General features: G+C 36.9%; 1 protein-coding gene across 2 annotated transcripts in view; it reads left to right on the forward strand.

Annotated features, from left to right (window-relative positions):
• PRKD1 (protein kinase D1) overlaps positions 1 to 24,024 on the forward strand; it is a 413,900-nt gene that overhangs the window by 357,514 nt on the left and 32,362 nt on the right. For both annotated transcript variants that reach the window (XM_021004291.2, XM_078151407.1), the window contains exon 13: positions 72 to 178. In XM_021004291.2, the coding sequence (XP_020859950.1) occupies positions 72 to 178 (107 nt within the window). The remainder of the gene's footprint in view (positions 1 to 71; positions 179 to 24,024) is intronic.

Genomic DNA, 24,024 nt, shown 5'->3' on the forward strand with positions numbered 1-24,024 from the left:
AATCACTTCGGGTGTAACAAGGAACAATTTACTGTTGTGTTAACATTGCCCCTTATTGCTTTCTTTTATAGGAAAACATCGTAAAACAGGAAGAGATGTGGCTATTAAAATCATTGACAAGTTAAGATTTCCAACGAAACAAGAAAGTCAACTTCGCAATGAGGTTGCCATTTTACAGGTATTTTTCCTACTCTAATTTGAGGTATAAAAGTAATGTGTAAGGAGGTGGCCAACTACTAAAACTATGGTAAAATAAGTTATTATATGTCTGTGGCTCAGTTTCATAATATCACTTTAAAAGAATAGAATATAGGTATAGTAAACCTCAGGGTAAGAACTGCCTACTTAGTTCTTTCCTAGGGATAGGCAGCAGGTGTGCACACATAGATCTTTAATTTGAGGTTTTTCATAGTGTTATGTCATGAACACTAATTTCAAGAGTAGCATTTCAACATGTGTCCACCATGGATGTGCTGAGACCATTTTATACCACATTATCAATGACCTTGCCTTAATAAACATACCTCCTTTATGCTGAGATAATTATATGCCATTGTGTACATCACTGTTAGCAGTATGAGGTAGATGAGTAAGAGAAGCCTGAAAATCTGCATATTATTAATCTTCTAAGTATCTCTCAGGACGTGTCCCTTTCCTCTTATCTTAAGTAAGTCCCTTGCTTTTGCCTTTCATTTCTCCCTCTCCTCTACTTCTTCAAACTCCCCTCTTATCTCTGCCGTCCTCACATGCCAGAGTAAAAGTCCAGGACCTGGCTGCAAAAGTAATAATTTCTTTGTGCATAGCCTATCTCACCATTAACAAACATTAAGACAGTATCTCCAAGCAAAAGAAAAAAAAAAGATTTGGACCATTAGTCAGTTATTTGGTGAATTTGATCAATGTAGCAATCCAGTCTGGAAAAATGAGGGCCCAAATGCCCATTTTCTCCATAATTTGCTTTAATACCCTCCCTTTCTTTTTGTTTACATCAATATATCCATGGTCCATGAGCCCATGTCATTTATTGGTATGTTCAGACTATTGTTTGTAAACCAAAGTTGAATGATTATATTTGCTCCTGGTACAATGTTTAAAAGATATTCCTTTTCATGCAGTGCTGATTGTTATCACAATGTTCCAGATGCCCCCACTTATTGCTTCAACTATTAACATCTGTCTGCTTTCATAGCGCCAAGAAGCAATTGTGTGGTTGACTTGGGTGAGGTCCACATACATAGTAACAGAACTGGAGTGAGTAAAATGAAGGGTTCTGTCTTTGGGAAGATATTTCAGTCAGCTTGATTTTACTATGCCACCATAGCCCCAGATTTTGTACAAGACAGACCCGGAAAGTCTGGGTATTCTTATAGGAAGTATTTCAATTCCAAGATTTTCAGTGCATATATATTCAGTGGTAAGGTAATATAAACAGCCCACCCATGTACCCTTTTAGTACATCAGACTTGGTCAGTATTTAGCAGCAACAACAACAACAACAATAACAATAATAATAACTTAACATTGTTATTACTAGTTAATATTTTGGAGCCAGGTCTCCCTGTCCTACCCAAAGCTAGAAGTGCATTGGCTACTCATGGGCTTATCCCACTGCTAATTGACACAGGATCTTTGACCTGCTTTGTTTCTGATCTGGGTTGATTCACCACTTCCTTTGGCCTCCTAGTGGCCTTCTGCTCCAAAGGTTCATTATATTAGTGCCAAACTTAGTACAGACACCCAATACTCTTTTGCCCTACTTCAGCTTAGAATTGCTGAACTCAAATGACCTATCAACTTCAGCCTCCCCAGGAGCAAGGATGACAAGAGTGTACCATCATGCCTGGCCAGTATATTATTTGTAGACATATACAAATGCATTAAAACCTAAGCATAGGGCAGCTTCCTTAACTGTAGATTTTGATTATGCTAAAATTCCAGTCCTGTCTCTTTGATACAGTGACTGGTAGTTTCTCCAGTACCACTCTAGAAAGCTTTTACAATGCTATTGGTCTTACCATTCAATGTTAACCCAACCCTGACATTCTATTGTGTTTTCAAGAGATCTGTACATTGCTTTATACCCAGTAGTGTTCTTTAGTGATGGCCCTCTTCACTTGGTTGCCTTTTATTTAGTTTTCTTACCAAAAAAAAGCCAGTTTTTCTAACTTGAAAAACAAAGAAAATTTTTGACTCATTGAAACTTAATGAACTTGTCAAAGTTCTGTTTTTCAGGCTGACTAATCATTAGTATTTTTTTTTACAACTAAGAAAATAATTTATTACATTCATGCATGCATTGTGTAACAGAATAATTTAATTTTAACTGTTTCACTAATAATGAAACTAATTTTTAAACTGTGAAAAACACCAGTTATAGTGAAATAACAAAAAAACCCTCCTGAAAACAAATGGCATACTTGTGATGAAGTTAAATGATGATCCAATCTTTAAAAAAATCAGTTTTCTTTCTCTATCCTTCATGCCTCAACAGGTCATTTCTTTCATTTTGGCCAGCTAGATCTGTTTCAGGATAGCCTTAGCTGTTTGTTAGTACCAAGTTGTTAAACATACTAGTTTAGCCTTCTTCCACTTTTAGTATCTCCCAGAATAAACCCTCTTTATTCTCAGCCTTAGCTTCTTTCTGATTTCTCTCCTTTTGCTAATGGTTCTGAATAACCTTTTAAAGGGAAGTACCCATTACTGTCTGTCTCTGACTCTTCCTAATTCACCTCCTCTGAGATGTTTCCTTAGGGATGGAGCCTCATTTTCCTTAAATGCTATAACTTTATTCTTTCAGAACATTCACAGCTGAACAGTTTTCTTCTCCGATTTCAGATATCAGCATAGTTCTGCCACTTCAAAAGTGTGCTGATTGGAGCACAGCTGCTGAAGGATGCATGTTAATTCGTATCAACACAACTGATAGAAAATTGTAAAGTTTTCTAAATTGTTTTACTCCTCATGAGTTTCAGTATTAACTATATAACAATATAGCTTCTTTCTGGAATCAGTTGTTATAAAGAGGACATTCCTTATTATGAATGATTTTTCTAAAATGAGTTTTTTTTTTCCTCCCCAAAACATTGAGGTCTTAACTTGTGACTTCATTGGTATTTGAAAACGTTCTTGATGTGGTAAATCTTTCCACTAAAACAGGTTGGCAGCTCTTCTGCTACTCACTGTCTTAGACAGTCTTCTGAGAAGTGAAGTGACTTCCCCGTAGTTCTTCCACTAGTATATGTCACAGGCAAGATTTACCTCAGGTCTTTTTGACTAGGAGGCCATCTCTCTACTATACCATGCTCCTTCTCTAAAGTCTTAGGTGTATTTTTAATACATTTTAGATGTACTTTAAATTTTCCAGTTCTTTTCTTGGTGTAGTATTGATATATTATTTAGACAACTGGATTTCTTGCATTTTCCTTACAATGAAATTTACAAATCAACCTAAGCCACTGTTCTAAAGATCCCTATCTCCTTCCCCTCATCTTAGAATCATAATTTAGAGGTGAAGAACCCATAAAGGTCATCTTGTTCACTTCATTTTATGAGTGAAGAGACTGAAATCCAGAAAAGTGAAGTGATGACCTGAGGTTACAAAGGTAGTATAGAGCCATTGCTAGTTCTGAGTGTTTTTTAAATTAAATTTTCTCAAGTTTATGCCCGTGCGTGTAACCTCTATCTCAGTGCCACCACTGCTGCTTATTGTTCTTTTCCCTTTCTTAACACAGCAGACTATTTTTACAGTTTTGATCTTTTTTTATCAGCTCTGAGATAGATTGGCATTTTGCTCTGATACTTGAACAATCGTATGACACATTCCTGTTAGAACACAGACCAGCATGTCTTCTATAAATCCTTAATTTGCTAGAGAATTTGTTGGATGGTTTTAATAAAGTTGTAAACACAGAGAAAGTAAAGCCATCATTTGACATGCACTACTTTCATCTGTAAAACAGTGAAAAGTGGTTGTTATCATATCCATCTGCAGCAATAGAGACTAATTCTAACAAGCTTTGGAATAAATACATTGAATATGACGCACATTTTTCACTTGAGTCTGACTTCTAACTTATGAATAAAAAAGGTGCCATTTATCATATGGTGATAGTGACAAATATCATATTCATCATGCTTGTAAAGGAATGAGTTGTTTCCTGATCCCATTTTGAGGTATTGCTTAGAAATTATACCATGCAAATACATCAACATAATGTTGCTTTGTGTGGCATAGAACATAATCACTTTCAGATTATCATCCATTTTATATTAACTTTTATGTTGGCTGGAATGTGGTAAAGAATGTTGATCTATTTCATGCTCATGCAGAGTGGCTTTTATCCTGGCCATGGAAAGAGTCCAAGTTATTATTAATTTTGTAGTTGGCAAATATGTCTTTTGAATTTGACATCTGGGACAGCTCATAATAGTTTGTATTTTTAATAAAATACAAATTTGAGTTTATGTTAGAGATTTTGCCTATACATGGAAACTAAAAAAGTCATAAACAGGCTAATGTGATTAAATTATCCAGTGAAAGCAAATGACCTTCTTTTTCATATATTGCTGCAGGGTAATTATTAATTTGACCACATATTTTGCCTCTGACTCTTCCATCAACTACATCTAGTATAGGATGGAGGAGACCAAAGATGACAACTGTATTATTTTGTTTTGTTATTTGTTTTGGAGATGTAATAGTAAAATTTCATTTTGTAATTTTTTCCACTTAATAGTGTTTTGGTTTTTTTCCAATTACATATAAAGATAATTTTCAACATTAGTTTTTTATAAAATTTTGAGTTCCAAATTTTTCTCCCTCCCTTACTCCCCTCCCCTTCTGTAAGACAGCAAGCAATCTCTTTTGGTTATGCATGTACAATAATGGGTTAAATGTATTTCCACATTAGTCATGTTGTGAAAGAAGAATCAAAAGAGGAAAAAAAAGCATGAGAAAGAAAAAACAAAAAAAAGAAGTGAAAATAGTATTTTTTGATGTACATTTAGACTCACAGTTCTTTCTCTGGATGTGGATAGGATTTTTCATCATAAGTCTTTTGGAATTGTCTTTGATCATTGTATTGCTGAGAAGAACTAAGTCTATCATAACTGATCATCACACAGTATTGCTGTTACTGTGTACAGTGTTCTGGTTTTGGTCACTTCACTCAGCATCAGTCTATGTAAGTCCTTTCAGGTTTTTCTAAAATCTCCTGCTCATCATTTCTTTTTTGTTTTTATTTTTTTAAGGCAGTTGGGGTTAAATGACTTGCCCAGGGTCACACAGCTAGTAAGTGTCAAGTATTTGGTCTGAGGTCAGATTTGAACTCAGGTCCTCCTGACTTCAGGGCCGGTACTCTATCCACTGTGCCAACTAGCTGACCCTGCTCATCATTTCTTATAGCACAATAGTATTCCGTTACATTCATACACCACAACTTGCTCAGCCATTCCCCAATTGATGGGCATCCCCACAATTTCCCATTCTTTGCCACCACAAAAAGAGCTGTTATAAATATTTTTGCACATATTGGTCCTTTCCCTTTTATGATCTCTTTGGGATACACACCTAGTGGTATTGCTGGATCAAAAGGTATGCAGTTTTATAGCCCTTTGAGCATAGTTCCAAATTGCTCTCCAGAATGGTTGGGCAATGCATTAATATTCCAGTTTTTCCACATCTTCAACATTTATCATTTTTCTTTTCTGTCATATTAGCCAATCTGATAGGTATAAGGTGGTACCTCAGAGTTGTTTTGATTTGCATTTCTCTAATGAGTAGTGCTTTAGAGCATTTTCTTTCATATGACTATAGATGGTTTTAATTTCTTCCATCTGAAAACTGCCTGTTCATGTCCTTTGACTGTTTGTCAATTGGGGAATGACTTGTATTCTTATAAATTTGGCTCAGTTCTCTCTATATTTTAGAAATGAGGCCTTTATCGGAGACACTAGCTGTAAAAATTGTTTCCCAGCTTTCTGCTTTCCTTCTAATCTTGGTTGCTTTGTTTTCTTTGTGCAAAACCTTTTTAACTTAATGTAATCAAAATTATCCATTTTGTATTTCATAATATTCTCTGTCTCTTGTTTGATTGTAAACTCTTCCCTTCTCCATAGACTTGATAAGTAAACTATTCCTTACTCTCCTGATTTGCTTATGGTATCACCCTATATGTCTAAATCATGTACCCATTTTGACCTTATCTTGGTATATGGTGTGAAATGTTGATCTGTGCCTAGTTTCTGCCATACTATTTTCTAGTTTTCCCAGCATTTTTGTCAAATAGTGAGTTCTTATCCTCGAAGCGGGAGTCTATGGGTTTATCAAACAGTAGAATACTACAGTTATTTACTGCTGTGTCTTGTGTCCTTAACCTATTCACTAATTCACCACTCTCTTTCTTAGCCATTGAGACCAATTCATATTCCTCTTTAAGGCTTTGCATGTAGGCATTTTGACATTGTTTTAAGGTTGTGTTTTGATTTTCCTTTCTCCATAGTAGCTTTCTATGCTGAGGGCTCTTTTCTGTTTTTTACTCTTTTTACACCTATTTAATGACTTTTCAAGTTGAGTTCTGCTCCTGTGGCACAGGGGCCAAGCTTCCTGTGCTAGCGCCAGGGGCCTGGTCACTGGCTTTTTGCACCATTGCTTTGGGTGCTGGTGGCTTGCCCACTGTGCTGGCCTAGTTGTGGCTGTTGTGCGAGGGGCTCCTGGGCTGGCAATTTGCCTTCTGTGCTGAGGCTGGAGGCCTCACAGCAGGCCAGCTGTGCCACTAGCAGTCTAAGCTAGGACCAAGGGGCCTCGGTTGCTGCTCTGTGTTGGCTAAGAGCCTCCTACTGGCTTGCCTGGACACCATTGGCATTGGGCTGCACCCCCTTTTTACCCAAGTGAGACTTTCCTGAAGTCCTTCTGAGTTATCTTAAGCTAGAAAATTGTTTCACTCCATCTTTTTGTAGGCTCTGTCTCTCCAGAATCCGTTTAGAGGCTTGATTTAACATTGTTTCTGAGGGAAGCTGGGGAAAGCTCAGGCAACTTCCTGGCCTTTCTCCACTATCTTGGCTCCACCCTAATTATTCAATGTTAAAGTCATCTGCTTTGCCAGAACAAGATTCCACCCTTTTCTACTCTTTTACTTGGCAGTATCCTCTGTTCCTACCACATGCATCACAGCAGAATTCTACTATACCTGGAATATGACTAATTTTCAATTAAGTACATTTCAACAAGTATTTAAGCTCCTTTTATGCACTAAGCACTGTGATACACTGGATAAAGAGTTGATCTGAAAGCCAGAAAGATGTGCTTGGCTTACAGGTCATCTCTATCCAACTCTGCAACTTTCCTATCTTACACATGCTAGCTACATGACCCTGAGCAAGCCGCCTAACCTTTGCTGTGTTCTAGGATTATCAAGTCAAGTCAACTCTCATTTATTAAATGCTTATTATGTGCCAGAAGCTGTTCTAAGCACTGGAGACACAAATATAAGCAAAAAAGAAAGATGGTCCCAGCCCTCAAGTAGCTTACATTCTAATGAGGAAAAACAACACATAAAAGGAAGGTGAAAAGTTGGTGAGCAGGGAGCATTCATGACATAGGAGCATGGTGGTGAAACCTAGAGAATGAAGGGTGGTGGATCTTGGCCATTTCTCAAAATGGAGGTCCAGAGAGCAACTCACCAACAAGAGAAGGAGATCATAGGGACAGAGAAAGAAGGCAGCTTAGTCATGGCAGTGAGGTCTGGACTCTAAGTTGCAGAGAAGTTAGCAACTTGCATTAAAAGAGAAAGTTTCCTGACCCAAGAATTCCCATAATCAACGAGTAAACATTTATTAAATGCCTACTGTGTGCCATGCATTGTGCTAAGCACTGGTCACTGTGTGGTAATATCACAGGCCAAATCCCTCTTCCCTTCTTTATGTGACAGGTTGTGTTCTAATTGCTAGTTATTCAAATAAGGAAGTGAGACAGTCCCTGCCTTCAGGGATCTTACATCCTTCTGGTGGGGAGAGTAGAGAAGTAAGGGAAGGTTTCTTCAGTGTGCAAAGGTCATGACTAAAATTTAATTTATATATGGGTTAACAGCAATTAAAGATATGTGTAGAAAAATAATTCAAAAGATTATCTTCCTTCAATTTTTTTTTAAAAATTCTCCTGCATAGTACTTGGAGACTTTTCTTAAGAAGTTTTATGATTTGAAGCTAAAGGAATTGGAATTTTCATATATTTTCAAATAGTCAAAAACTATAAAACAAAATAAGACATTTTTAGTGCAACAGATATTTCTCATTTGTAACATCACTGTGGCTGTTCCAACATCATCTGGGAACAATTTAATATTGCTATACTTTGGAAGGATGTTAATTAGTAAAGCTGCTGAAAATGGTTTTATGAAAGGCCCCAGGGCAACCACTTCTGTTGTCATTCGAAGCTTTTTGTATGTGTGTGTGTATGTGTGTGTGCATGTGTATATATATATACGTGTGTGTGTGTGTGTGTGTGTGTTGTGTGTGTGTAAAAGAGCATGGTGAATTTCACACAAGACAGTGGTTTCTCCTATCCATACCATCAAAATTTTAAAAAAGGACATTTTCTTTGTAATTATTAGGGATGTCATGGCAAACTAACCTTCATAGAGAGATTTTAACTATATTAAGATAATAACCTTAGAACTAAGCTAGATGCCTAAAAGCCCAATATTTAATTACTGGTGGAAATTTAGAGTTTTAGTGACATTTTATAAAAAGCAAATATGACACAGGGTCAAGTTTCAAGATAAAAGCTGACTTTGAGTGTTTATGTCTATCCCAGTATCCTGTAAACAAAATGCTTTGAGGGACAAAAATGAAATTTATATTAATGCATTATTGATTCACTTCTAATTTACTGGAATAATGACAACATTGGTCCCCTAAAGTGGAATCAGCCTAAAGGGAAAGGAGATGGAACTAAAAGTTACTTCTATGGATGCCAGGTGCAGTGTCTGAAAGCATTGTGTAATTATAGAAATATTAGGTCTAGTGAAAAGAAGAGGGGGAAAAGGGTATAAGATTCAGAAGACTGTAATTAAAATTATTCTCTGAAACCTCATCCTGGTAATCAGTCCCTGCTTCTCTAATATACTCAGTAGCTTCCTTTTCATAGACTTCTCTAGTTGTAACTTCCTATTTAAACAAACAAATCAACCACATACTTTCTCCTTCCTCCCTTTTGAAACCATCATCCAGCCTCTCATGTCATTTTGCCAAACTGCTTAGACTAGCTCTGTATGCCCTAAACCAGATGCTTTATATTCATTGGGAGAGTTGTCATAGCTGATTAAAAAGAGCATTGTGTTTAGGACCCTCAGAGGGAACTGAGTTTGAATCCCATCTTTACTGCTTAGTATTGGTGTGGACTTGAACAAGTCATTTACCTTCTCTGGTTTTCATTTTCTTTCTGCTTGGAACTGAGGTGGAGTGGAAGAAATCATGAGGATTTCTAAAATGAGGTGGTTGGGCTCAGTGACCTCTGAGGTCTCTATTGGCTCAAAATTTATCATCCTGTAAATTCATCCTTGACTACCAGTCCTGGGTCTGTAACTTACTATTTTTGTGCCCTTGAGCAAGTCAATTCCCCTTTAGGGGCTTCTATTTTCTTATCTCTCCAATGAGGAAATTGCACCAAATATTTTCTGAAATCTCTTCCAGCTCTAAATCTTCATAGTGCCTGGCACATGATAAGTGCTTAATAGATGCTTCTTGATTGATAGATTGATTTTCCATCTCTTATCTAATGGTTTCCCTCTACACACAAGCTCTTTGAAGATCTTAAAGTGCCATATTAATGTTATTGTTGTTGTTGTTATTATTGTTATTAATGTCTCTAAATATTTCTCACTGTTGAAAAAAAATTATTTGACTCTGCTATCTCCTTGGGCTATCATTATCCATTTAGTGAATGAGCATTTATTAAGCACTTACTACATACCAGGCACCATGCTAAGTGCTAGAGATACACAGAGAGGCAAAAAAAAATAGGATACCTTAAAGGAGCTTACATTCTAATAAAGGAGATAACATGAAAACAACTGTGTACATATAAGATGTAGATATTATAAATGGAAGGTAATCTTAATTAAAAGAAAGGGACTAGGGGTGGAAGAGCCTCCTGCAAAAGTGGGGTTTGCACTAAATGTTGAAGGAATCAAGGGAAGCTAGAAGGTATAGGAGTGAAAAAAATTATTCCAGGCACAAGGGAATCTGTTGTTGTTTAGTCAATTTTCAGTCATGTCCAACTCTTCATGAGTCCATTTAGGGTTTTCTTGGCATTTAGGGTTTTCTTGGTTGATTTGTTTGTTTAAATAGGAAGACCTGGGGAAGTTTAAAGTTACAACTAGAGAAGTCTATGAAAAGGAAGCTACTGAATATATTAGAGAAGCAGGGACTGATTACCAGGATGAGGTTTTAGAGAATAATTTTAATTACAGTCTTCTGAATTTTATACCCTTTTTCCCCTCTTCTTTTCACTAGACCTAATATTTCTATAATTACACAATGCTTTCAGACACTGCACCTGGCATCCATAGAAGTAACTTTTAGTTCCATCTCCTTTCTTGGCAGTGGTTTGCCATTTCTTTCTCTGGCTCATTTTATAGGTAATGAAACTGAGGCGACCATGGTTAAATTATTTTCCCAGGGTGGCACAGCTAGTAAGTGTTTGAGGCCAGATTTGAACTCAGGAAGATGAGTGCATTCTCTCCATTGCAGTACCTAGCTGTCCCCTGAAGAAATCTAATCCAAAGGTAAAAACAAAACAGCCAGTTGATGGAGCATTATGTGTGAGAAAGAACAAGTAAGACAGTGCATTTGGATCATATAAAGTATGTAAAGGGGGGTAAAATGTATTAAGACTGGAAAAGTTGGAAGGGGTCAGTTGTGAAGGGTTTTAATTATCAAACAAAAGACTTTATATTTCATTTTCGAAGCAATAGAGAGCAACTGTAATATATTGAGTAAAGAGAGTGATATAAGAAAAATCACTTTGACAGCTGAGTAAAGAATGAATTGGAATGGAGACTTGAGGCAGGGAGACCAATTAGAATTCTATTTTAGTAGTCCAGATGAGAGGTGATGAAGACTTATATAAGAATGGTGGCTGTGTGGATTGGTAGTTTAGAAGAAAGGTGACATGTATGAAAGATGTTACATAGAAACAAATTTGACTTTTGGAGTGAGCTCGTGTAAGGATTCTAGGATGACACCAAGGTTTGTGAACCTGGGTGATTGGGAGGATTGGCAGTACCTTCATCAGTAGTAGGGAAGTTAGAAAGAGAGGAGGGTTTGAGATAAAAGATAATGAGTTATATTTTGGACACGTTGAGTTTGAGGTGCCTGTTGGATATCCAGTGTCCAAACACCAGCTGGAACTCAGGAGAAAGATTAAGGCTGGTTATATAAATCTAGGAATCACCTGCATAAAGATGATAGTTGAATTCACAAAAACTGATAAATCATAGTGTGATCATATAGACAGAAAGGACAGGAGGAGCCAGGACAGCTTTAGGGGACAGCTTAATAAAGATCCAACAACAAAGACTGAGAAGTAGTTAGAGAGGTAGGATGCAATGTTAACCTCCTCCAAAAAAAATGGATAAGAGTATCCCAGAGGAGAGAGAGTGACAAACAGAGACAAAGTTTGCAGAGAGATCAAGAAGGATGATGATTGAGAAAAAGCCATTAGATTAAATATTAAATTTGGCAATCAAAAATTATCAGGAAAGAACTAAGTGATACAGAGATTGGAGGTCACAGTGTGGGTGAAGAAGAGGGTTTGGCTTCCTAAGGCATAGAGGAAGAAGGAATGTAAAATATTGCTACCAGGCCAAGGAAATTTAGTTTGTGAACATGGAAGTGGAACATCGTAAGTGATGAGAACATCAAGTGTGTAAAATGGAGGAGTAGGTCATAAGAATTGAGTAGACTGAGAAACTGGGAAGTTAGGATGGTTGAGGAAGTGTCAGTAGTCATGTCAAAGTTTCCTGGTATGAAGAAGGGCAGCTAGGTGGTGTAGCAGATAGAGCTCAGTGCCTGGAGTCAGGAAGACTTACCTTTCTAAGTTCAAATCTGGCCTCAAGACACTTACTAGCTGCCTGATCCTGGGCAAGTCAGTGTTTGCCCCAGTTTCCTCATCTTTAAAATGAGCTGGGAAAGGATATGACAAACTACTACAGTAACTTTTGCCAAGAAAACCCTAAAGGGGTCACAGAGAATCAGACACAAATGAAAGATGACTGAACAACAGTATGAGGAAAGGAGTTGAAGCAGACAGACAGGATGAGAGCAAGCCAATACACTCATTGAGGAAGGAAAGAGAATTTCCACCCTCTATATCTCCTGACTTTCATAACCAAACTTTTACTCTTCTCTTCTTCCACTTCTCAGCTATTTGCAAGGTGGCTTTCCTACCCTATCACTCTACTGAATTTGATTTCTCAAAGGATACTAATGATCTGTTGACAGCTAAATCTGTTGACCTTTTCTCAGTTCTTTTTCTTACCTGACCTTTTTACAGCTTTTAACACTATCAACAACTGTAATAGCCTTTTAATTGGTCTCCCTTCTTCAAATTTCTTCCCTCCTCTAATTCTTCCATACTATCTTCAAATAAGGCTCCCTTTGGCACAATTCTGACCATGTCACTTCCTTGCCCAAAATCTCTCACTATTCCTTTCTTCCCTCTAAGATAAAAATACAAACTCCTCAGTCTTTCCATTAAAGCCCTGCATAATCTAACTCCCTACTTTGTCCTTGTAATAAAATTTCATACTAATCCTCTACAAATATGCTGTGTTGCCATCAAACTAACCAGATTTGTAGTCCTTCTCAAAGCTTAGTATTACACTTCTCATCTCTTTGCTTTGGAATCAGCCATCCTCCATGCCTTGAATTTATTTCCCTCCTCATCTCCACCTCTGTTTATCCCAACTTACCTGTAAGGCCCACCTCAGGTTCCACTACTTTCCTAAAGTCTCCTCTGGTCCCCCAAAGTTGTAGTGTTTTTTCCCTGACCAAGTTACCTGCATGTATTTACCTCCTGGAGAAGGAAATGGTGAATGGCTCCAGTATCTTTGCCAAGAAAACCCCAAATGGTATCACAGAGTTGGACATGACTGAAAAATGACTGAACAATAGGATTTACCTCTCCATTTGTGGCATCCCTCAGTAGAACATAAGGTTCTTTAGCGTGACTTTGTCTTTGTATATCCCAGGGCCAACATAGTGCCTTTACATGAAGTCTATACTTAGTAAAATGTTTATTTCGCTGAATTGAATGAATAGGGGGAGAGCATAGCACTTTTAAAAGGCTGATGTGTTTATTGTTAAAGTGTGGGTTTATACAAAGCAAAACTTGTTTTCTTTACACCTAAACCCTCCTTATCACCTATTTTTTGTCAATAACTACCATTCACCCCATCTCATTTTGAAAACTTTGAGATGATCCACTTTTTCCTCTCTCTTACTTCATGTATATTATCAAAATATTATGATATGATATATGATATTATATATCAGCAATACCATTCCTCTTGATTATCACAGTAGCCTCTCAACCGGTCCTCATGCCTCTTTCTTCCCCCTTCAGTCTATCCTTAAACTTCTGCCAGAATAATCATTTTTATGAATAGCTTTGCTTTAGTCACTCCTTTCAGTCAACAGATGATAGGCTCTCAAGCTAGAAGAAACCTTAGAAATCATCCAGTCCAATCAAGAAATTAATTAACCAATAAACATCAAGTACTTGCTATGTGCCAAGCATTGTGCTAAGTGCTGGAGATACAAAAAGAGGCAAAAGACACTGCCCTCAAGGAATTTATGAACTAACAGGGGAATAACTTGGAAACAAATATGTACAAAACAAGCTGTATAGAGGATAAATAGGAAATAATTAACAAAGGGAAGGCACTGGAATTAAGAAGGGCTGGGGAAGACTTCCTGTAGAAGGTGGTCTCATTATTTTACCAGGGAGGAAACTGAGAAACTGGAGGGGTTATTTGACTTGTCCAGTTACAAGGATATTGAAGGGTTAAAAAATCTTAAATGGTTCCATAAGGCTTCATGTATAAAGTTCCAAGTCCTTATCCTGTTATTCTAGTATCATCCTACTTTTCCAGCCTTATTTTATAGACGTCTATCTACATACTCTATGCATAGGCCAAACTTTGTTTATGCTGTTTCTAAGCCTGTATTGTTCTCCTTCCGTCTCTTGAATGGTTAAATTCTCACCTATCCTTGAAAGGCCATTTTAAAAGCCTTGGGGAAATGTATGTACAATTTTGCACTTGTACCTATTTTTCTTTCTGATAGCATCCTGTCTCCATTTATATTTAATCTGTTTATCATATTTCTTGAAATATTTCTTTCTGTGTATTTTATCACTTGGAAGAAGTTTTTATGAAAGGATGCCCTTAGGCAAGAAACCTGGTGAAGCTCCAGATTAATGGCTCAGCAAAAAGGGATAGAACTTTTCTTCATCCAGTCCAAATAACAAAAGCTATAGAAAGTGAATGTTTATAAAAGAAAATAGAGAGAAGATTGCTACCAAAAATCAAACGCATAAAAACACTATTCACAATTAGAAAACTATTTAACCAACTACTATGGGAAATCAGAAGGCATTTTTTATATATTGCCTCATTCTTTTTCAGATATAACTTCTATATATTCCTAATTAATTGTTATGCAATCTATTAGATTTTTCTTATGTTCATATGTATCTACATAGATGTTTTCATAAACAAATATGTCCAAAGAATATGTATATTCTTTTTATGTTTTATTGCATTTTAAATATTCATTCATAAATATCAAAGGAGAAAAACTATGGCAAAGAAGTATTAAAGCCTTAAAAGGAAACAAATTTAAGTCCGTCACAGGATTAGCACTCCATCTTCATGATGTCAGCCAGGATGGCATAGTACATAGAAAACTAGCCTTGGAGTCATGAAAACCTGGGTCCAAAATTCTGTGTCTGACATAGACCAGCTCTCTGACCCTGGGCAAGTCACTTAACTTCTTGGGGCTCTAGGAACATGGCAAAAACCATAAACTCCAGAGAAGGTACAAACCCATATTAGTAGAAGTGCTTTCCTCCCCAGAGAATTTTGTATACTATTGAAATATGGGTCTGGTCCCTACACCATTCTTGATATCAAACAACTAGGTAAAATGAAAAGATTTAGTCAGCAGTCCAGATGTTTGGCATCTGGTAAACAAAATATCTACATATTTAAATGATCCCCCCCCTTTTTTTTCTGTGATTGGGCCATCCTATAAACTAAATTCTCTTTGTGAATTTACATTTTCTTTTATAGCAAGGGATCTACTGCCTCCCCCCAATATTTACTCCTTCCCAAAATATTTATAGGAAGATGTGCTAATTTTTTTTAATGCACCATGCAGTCCAAATTACACCTGAAGGAATGTCTATTTAAAAGCCTTAGCTCATGTTTAACTTTCTGTTCTTTCATTTTTTGACAGTTTATGAGAAAAAAAATCTATTAAGTCATTTATATGCAAGGGACTATGCTAAACTCTTAGAATCCTGTTATTAGGAGGTAGGGTCCTAAGCATATGTTTCAAGCAAATTAAATTTGAAGGCCTCCAGTCTTCGTGGAGCTAGTTCACAAATACCTACTGGGACAACCCAGAGGCTTGAGATATGTGGAAAAACCCCTGCAGCAAAACCACCCCCACTCCTATCCCAAGCATATAACCTGTACTTTCTCAGTTTTTCTACTTCATTATACCTGAAACAGGCATATATTTTCCTTATTCCTCTTCCCCTATTGAATTTTCATATGTTATTTATGTTTATGTTTATCATTTTAAAGCCCAACTCAAATGCCACCTCCTCCAACTCTTTTCCCTTACCATGCTGCATGATAACGACTCCATTCTCAGACCACACATAAGACTTTAAAAATATAACTGTGTTTTGTTTATATGTTACAAATATTTACAGATTACCAACATTCTATGAGAGATCTCGTATAACAAAATGAAGCAATTGAGCAAAACTGAAAATATAGTGGATCTAAAGGTGTATACAACATTCCACGTTTGTAGCCCTCCTTACCTCCATGTTTAATTGTCTCTTAATTGGCAGATTTACTGTCTCACTTTTTAACCCACACCCCAATGCAGTGAAAAAAAAAGAGAAAAGAGAAACATACATGTATGTATGTATATACGTGTGTGTGTACGTATATACACACACACACACACACACACACACACACACACACACACACACACACACATATATGTGTATAGCCTCATTCTGCACCCAAAACCTGTCACCTTTCTGCTTGGAGGTACATTGCTTTTTATATAACTGGCACTGTGGGTGGCCAGTCCAGAATTATGGACAGTTGTGTACAACTTTTAAAATCGTTTATCTTGACACTATTGTTGTTGATATTGTAAAAATTGTTCTATTGATTCTGCTCATATCATTTTTATTTTTTATTTAATTTATTTATTTATTTGAGGCAATGGGGGTTAAGTGACTTGCCCAGGTCACACAGCTAGCTAGTAAGTGTCTGAGGACGGATTTGAACTCAGGTCCTCCTGACTCCAGGGCCAGTGCGTGCTCATATCATTCTTCATCAGCTTGTAAAAGTTTTCAATTTTTTTTTTCACTTTTATAACATTGATATTACAGTGTATGATGGTTTTCTGGTTTTGCTTGCTTCATTCTGCATTAGTTCATGTAAGTCTTTCCATGTCTCTTTGAACTCATCTATTTCAATAGAAATAGGCATGTGAGGTAGAACCTCAGAATCACTTTAATTTGCATTTCTCTAATTAGTAATGATTTGGAGTCTTTTTCCATATGGTTATAGATAGTCTGGTTTTCTTCCCTGACTGGCTCTTATCTTTATAAATTTTAATCAGCTAATACTTTTATATCTTAGAAATGAGATCTTTTTCGGAGAAATGTGCTGTGAAGATTTTCCCCAGTTATTTCCTTTTAATCTTATCTTTAATGGATGTTTGTTTAAAAACTTTTTAATTTTATATAATCAAAATTATCCATGTTATCCTCTCTGATCATTTCTATCCCAGTTTATTCATAAAGTTTTCCTCTATCTGATAGATAATTTTGTCCACGTTTCCCTAATTTGTTTATTACATGGCCTCTTATGTCTAAGGCACATATCCATTTGGAGATTCTTTTGGTATGAGGTGTGAAGTGTTTTTTAAATCTAATTTTTTAAGTACTGCTGTCCAAATTTCTCATTAGTTTTTGTCAAATAGTGAGTCCTCATCCCAGGAGCTGATTGAATACTAGATGCATTTGCTTCTATGTGTTTTGTACTTAATCTCTTCCACTGATCTATTTTTTTAAATCAGTACCAAATTCCCCACTTCTCCAATTAAAGGAAGAAGATACATTTTCTTACCTCATCTCCATGCCCTAGGCTATCTTGATGGCATTCTGGTTCAATGACTACTAGCACTCAGCTGTCTTCTTGTCACTTAACTTAAAACTTTATTACTACATAATTTTGTGGGGGTTTCGGGGGTACGGTTGTTTTTCCTAACGTTGGAAATTCAAAATGTAGCTTGGGACAGTACAAATGATTAGAAATAAGAGTTAAAAAGTACTATTGATAATTAACTGAAGGCCAACCTCAGGCATTATGTGGCAAGTGGAAATGACTATAATAGCCTCTAGTGATGTTTTGGATTTTTATTTTTAATTTCCCACTTGCCCTTGTTGCTTAAACAGAGCTTCCTGGTTCTGGGTGGGTAGGAAATAGCACATGAGGGATTATTTTCACACTGCCTTCCACCTGGTTAAAAAAAAAATCAGGAAACAGCATGAGAGCGCCTGGGCAAGTGTTATTTCCTATATAAACATCTGCTGCTACCTGCTGTTTCAGAGAAAGATTGATAGTCTGCAGCAGCCTTGGAATTTAAAACTGGGATAAGGCATTCCCAGAAGAAATGTTGGGGAGAATGACTGAGAGGAGGCATATGTATAAATATGAATATGTATGTGTGCCTGGATGTTCGTGAATATAGTTTAGCTAGAGTCTGTGTCTAGAAATCTAAGGCTGATTTCTCTCACATGCTCAGGCCCTGGCTCAAAACCTCCGAAATTGATTCTTTGCAAATCATGTGAACATGCAAGGGACACTTATTTTTTTCTTTCTTATGCCAGCCTTCTGTTCACAAAATTATATAAGTTAATATTAGATATTAATAGGAAGGTACTAGTGAGCTTGCCCCCTTTAGTGATAGATAATTTAGCAGAGAACATACATAAAAGCATGAAAAATATGCAGCCTAACGCAGAAGATATATTGTATCTAGTGTAGATTGGCTATTGTCTTCTGTATTTATGTCCTTGGAAAGTATAATGCTGAGGTAAGTGAACTTACTCGCGGTATTCAAAATTTCTCCGTTTGCTGTAACCAGTGGTTCCACATATATAGATGGTATGGTGCTGGCTGGTGAATGACATTTGTTTTCTCGGTGTTAATTGTTAGGCCAAAATTAGCAGAAGCAGCAGAGAATTTAGAGATATCTCCATTCCCAATGATCATATGGACTGTTTGTGCCCAACCTGTGGTAGAGCCTTCTGACCTCGTATTGGTCTGATCAGCCACAGGTAGACACACCATATCATGAGTCCAATGTAGTTAGGTCATTTTGGTCCTCTTGGAAAACTAAGGACAACAACCATCCTCTTAAAGTTTTCATTGAATATATTGATTTTTTTTCCAATTTTTTTGAGCTAAGTTCTGGCAATAACCTAACAAAAATAAACAACAGCAATAGTTCATCTTTGTGTCTTTCTATAGAGATTTATAGAGCCTTTTCCTTGCAACAACCTTGTGAGTTAAGTAATACAAGTATTGATTCCCCCCCCGCCCCCCCCAGGCAAATGAGCAAAGTGAGGCTCAGAAACATCAGTCACACAGTTGAGCTAGCAAATGTGTGACTGGATTTTGAACTCTGGTCCCCTAGTTTGCACCATTGTGTTTTCTCTGATTTAAGAAATTCATTCCTAGCTTGGCAGTAGGATTCAAGCATACAAGGAGAAACGGAAACACAGTGTTAAACGATAACTTGTAATCTGAAGTCTCACAGCATTTCATCCATCATGTAATTTTAGTTTAAGAAAAGGGACACAGGAGTTTTCCTTTGCTCTTTACAGTCAGTTCAGTTATCTTTGAGGCCTCAAGGCCACATGTGGCCTTTTAGGTCCTTGGGTTGTAGCCTTTTGACTGAATCCAAACTTCACAGAACAAATTCCCTTAATAAAAGTATTTGTTCTGTAAAGCTTGGACTCAGTCAAAAGGCAGCAAGCACCCAGGGACCTAGAAGACCACATGTGGCCTCAAGGCCACAAGTTCCCCACCCCTGACCTATGCCAATAGAAGGAGGACATTAACACAGCTGGCATAAATGTCTCATGTCTGAAGGTTTTCCATCTGCTCATAGTTTTTCTATTAATATTTCTAAGAAAGAGAAAAGGAAACTGGGAGACCAGCTTTAGTATTGTGGTGGAGGTACAGAGTTTAACCTCTTCTACCAGTCCCTGTGAAATCTGCCCTCTAAATAGATATTTACATGAACATGTGACCTCTTTCAAGTGGGTACTCCTTCTAAATAAAGGCATTTTAAATTCTTCATCATGGCTTAATAAGAACACAATTAAATTGCTGAAAGACTTATATGATATAACAAAAACATTTTTTACGTACAAGGATCAGTGAGGGGGTTGATTCATCTAGCAAATGCTGTTTTATCTCACCTTTCAATTTCTTTTCTTTTGATTAATGTGTGTCCTCATTTCCCCCCAACTTGATCTGATTCTGCTGGTTATACAGTATCTCTGTCTAACTTCGGTATAAACAATAATCACCACAAGCCCTCTACCTGGATCAGCACGATTCTTCTGAACCTTTTCACAACAGCTAGATTTACTTAAAAGTAAGATATGCTTCAATCTTCACTGAATCAATAGCCACAACATACAGTTGAAATGATACTATGTCTGGGACACAGACAATGGTTCTTGCCACAGTCTGAGGACTTGAGCACATTGATTTTTTAACAGTTAACGATTCATACCCATGCTGGCATCTCTTGTTAGAGCTTTTGTAATAGCTACTTCCTTTGTCCATCCTATAAAAGCCTTGAAATTTGAGTCAACTGTTTTCTGTGGGACGTGATATCTATGAGGATGCCACATTGTGATTATCTAGCTAAAGAAAGGCCATCGGTTTAGGGATGGCATGTTTTCTGTGAAATGTTGACACCAATTGCATTGTTTTGAATTCCTTAAATATGAAAAAAAATAAAACAGGCATACCTATTTTTTTACCTTTTGTACTTATCAAAATAAAAAGCAAGCCAAGAAAGAAACAAAGAAACCAAGCAAAGAATTTTCCTGTTGACTATAAAATAAAAAAAAACAGGCATAAGATTTTAAATCAGTTTCAGAAACTAGCAATTATTTGTTAGCTACTATATGCAGGGTACTGTCCTAAATATTTTCATGTCAACAGTAAAGGAAATTACATACTATATAAGGCAGCCACAATGTTGAGGATGGAGTATTGGACCAAGAAGATAAGAGTTCAAATCCTGCCTTGTTACCTGTTGGCCATGGGCAAGTTACCTAATCTCTGTTTCGTTATTTGTAAAATGAGGAATAATACCTCCAACACCTACCTCACATGGTGATTGTGAGGTTCAAAAAAAAAAATAGAAAGCTAATATAATAATAATAATAAATATATGTATATAAAGTGTTTTACATATTTCAAGCACTATGCAGATGTCATTATTATTGTCTCTACTTTTCCTGCATGAGCTGTTTCCACAAATTAGATACATATCATTTCTAGATCATTGACTGATATTTAAATAAGAAACTCTAGAAATAAATCAACAAGCTTTTGGTAAGCACTTGTATTGTGTGTCAGGCACCATGCTAGGACCCAAGAATAGAAAGACAAAATAGAAATAGACTGTATAGTTAAGTAGCTTACATCCAATCAGAAACATGGAAGAGTGTATATACAAATGAAGAAAATGTAAGTACAAAGCAATTTAGGGAGTAATCTCTGGCAGGAGGGGTAGTGGTAGATATAAGAATGGAAAGGATGACAGTGTTCTCTATTTTTCTGACAAATACTGAGAAAAGTGAGAAACCTTCATTCTGATGTTGCTATTGCAGTATAAAAAAGTTCACCCCCCCAAAAAAAAACATTGAAAATTTCAGTTTCTCATTGCTTTAGTATGTATCAGTCATTCTCTTGCTAACCATTGGAAAATTCAGATTGTAAACCCACAAATTCTGAGTTTCTCAACTGCTTTGTTAAAATGAGAACACACATTTATTCTAAAAGTAGTTAAAAGTAGCAATATCAGGCAATATTGATATGAAACGTTTTATCTGTTCTCATACTTCCCATGGCTTTCCTTTCCCCACTCTCACATGAGAACTTTGCCTAATATTTTACAGGAAAAAATTGAGGCCATTCATGAGCTCACTTTCTCCTACCCCTCATCTCCTATAACTGAGATACCTTCTACTATTATCTCCTCCTTCATCCCTGTCTCGCATAATGAGGTGATCTCACTCCTTACTCCATGGCACTAACCCCTCTACTTGTTCAAGAGATCTCATTCCATCCTGTCTCCTCCAATAGATTGCCCCCTTTGTCCTCTCTACTCTTTCACTTTTCTCAGTCTTTCTCTTTCTATTAGCTCATTCCCTGCTGCTTCACAAACATACATTTCTCTTCCCTATCTTCAAAAAAATCTCTCACTGATCCTTCCATCCCCGCTATCGTCCTATGTCTCTTCTGTTCTTTGTAGCTAAACTTCTTAAAAAGGGATTCTACAATAGGCGCTTCCATTTTCTCTCAAAATCCCTCTATTCTTAACCCTTGCAATCCAGCTTCTAACCTTATCATTCCACTGAAACTTCTCTCTAAAATTAGCAATGATCTCTTGCTTACCAAATCCAATGGCCTTTTCTCAATATTCACTCTCCTTGACTTCTCTGCAAATGTTGACCCTGTTAGTTACCTTCTCCTCCTCCTTAATATTCTCTTCTCTCTAGTTGTTAGGACACTACTCCCTCCTGGTTCCCTTATCTATTGGGCTATTCCTTCTGTGCCTTCTTTGCTAGCTACCCATCCATAAGTGTCCCTCAGGGTTCTGTCCTGGGCCCTCTGTCTTCTCCCTTTATACTGCTTCACTTGGGAATCTCATCAGCTTCCAAGGATTTAATTGTCATCTCTATGCTAATGATTCACAAATCTACATGTCCTGCTCCCAACCCCCCTTCATCTCCAGCTGCTTTCAGATACATCTTAAACTGGGTATGCAGTAGACATCTTCAACTAACCACTTCCAAAACAAAACTAACTGTCCCCCATCCTACTTTCCCTATTATTTCAGAGAGATGACGGCAACAATATCATCTTCCTAGTGCCTCAGGCTTGTAACCTAGGAGTTATCCTCAATTTCTCACTGTCTCTCCCCTCTTCCCCTATCCCCTCTCCCTCTAATATCTAATTAGTTGCCAAAGACTATCGATTTCACCTCTGCAATGTCTCTAGTATATACTCCTTTCTCTCCTCTAATACTGCCATCACTCTAGTGCAGGCCATAACTCACCACTTCATGCTTGGACTATTACACTGGCCTGCTGGTGGGTCTGCCTGGCTCAAGTCTCTCCCCCTCAAATCCATTCTCCATTTAGCCACTAAAGTGATTTCCTAAAACAGGCCTGACCATCATTCCCCTAATCAGTGAACTCCAGTGGTTCCATATCACTTCCAGGTTCAAATACAAAGTGGCATTTGAAGCCCTTTGTAAGCTAGCCCTCTCCTACCTTTCCAGTCTTCTTACACTTTACACCTCCTTTCCCCGCTGCCCCTCACCCCAAGTACTCTTCAATTCAGTAATCTGGCTTCCTGATTGTTCCACAAACAAGACACTCTTGGCTTTCGGCTTTTTCTCTAGCTGTCCCCCATGCCTGTAATTCTCTGCCTCCTCAATTCTGCCTACTGACTTTCCTGGCTTCCTTTAGTCCCAAATAAAATCCCATCTTTTATAGGAAGCCTTTGCCAAACCCTGTTAATCCCAGTGCCTTCCCTCTTGATTATTTATCCTGTATATAGATTGTTTTGCATATATTTGTTTGCATGCCCACTAGGTTTAAGTTCCTTGAGGGTAAGGATTGTCTTTTGGGTTTTTTTTAATCCCCAATGCTTAGCATGGTGCCTGGCATATATTAGCCACTTAATAAATGTTAATTATTCAATTAGGCCCATATTGTTCCAAATGGAACAATAAGAAGAGCACTTTTCTTTTTCCTCCTTCTTTTATGTGTATGGATATCATTGTAGGGTTAGAGTAATGTGTGAGAGTCAGGAAGTCAGGAAAGATTTGTTTAATTTAGAATAGCATCAGAGTCTGTGGGATAATTTCTTGATTCCAAAAACTAAAGAAATGTAAACTATTAGAAGCAGGAAAGTTTAAATACATATGAGATTTAGTTGATCACAAATCAAGAAAAATAAAACTCACATAATCCATTAACTAAAAATAAATTTATTTAAATTTTCTTTTCTCATGTATCATTCCTTTCCTGATCTGCCCTCAAAAAAATGAAATCCTTTAAAAATTTAATTTCTCCATCTATTATATTTACATTTTCTATGTAACTGAAGTAAGAAAAATCAGTTTTTATGATATCCAAATGATATTTCCACCCAGACTTTTAAACAAATAACTTATATTCACCTCATGGATATGCCATCAATCTGTTATGTGTGAATGACATACTATCCTTTCCTGTGTGTCCAAATCTTTCATTTCCTGAAAACCAGATTACTTACATGTAACAAGCAGATGGTCAGAGCCCCATACGCTGATGGCATTTGTTTTGCTATGAAATATTGGGTCTTTGAATTTCTGGGCAACATTTGATGTGTTAGCAAACAT

The sequence above is a fragment of the Phascolarctos cinereus genome, unplaced genomic scaffold (genome assembly GCF_003287225.1).
Source record: "Phascolarctos cinereus isolate Bilbo 61053 unplaced genomic scaffold, phaCin_HiC Scaffold_3;HRSCAF=262, whole genome shotgun sequence".
NCBI lineage: Eukaryota > Metazoa > Chordata > Mammalia > Diprotodontia > Phascolarctidae > Phascolarctos > Phascolarctos cinereus.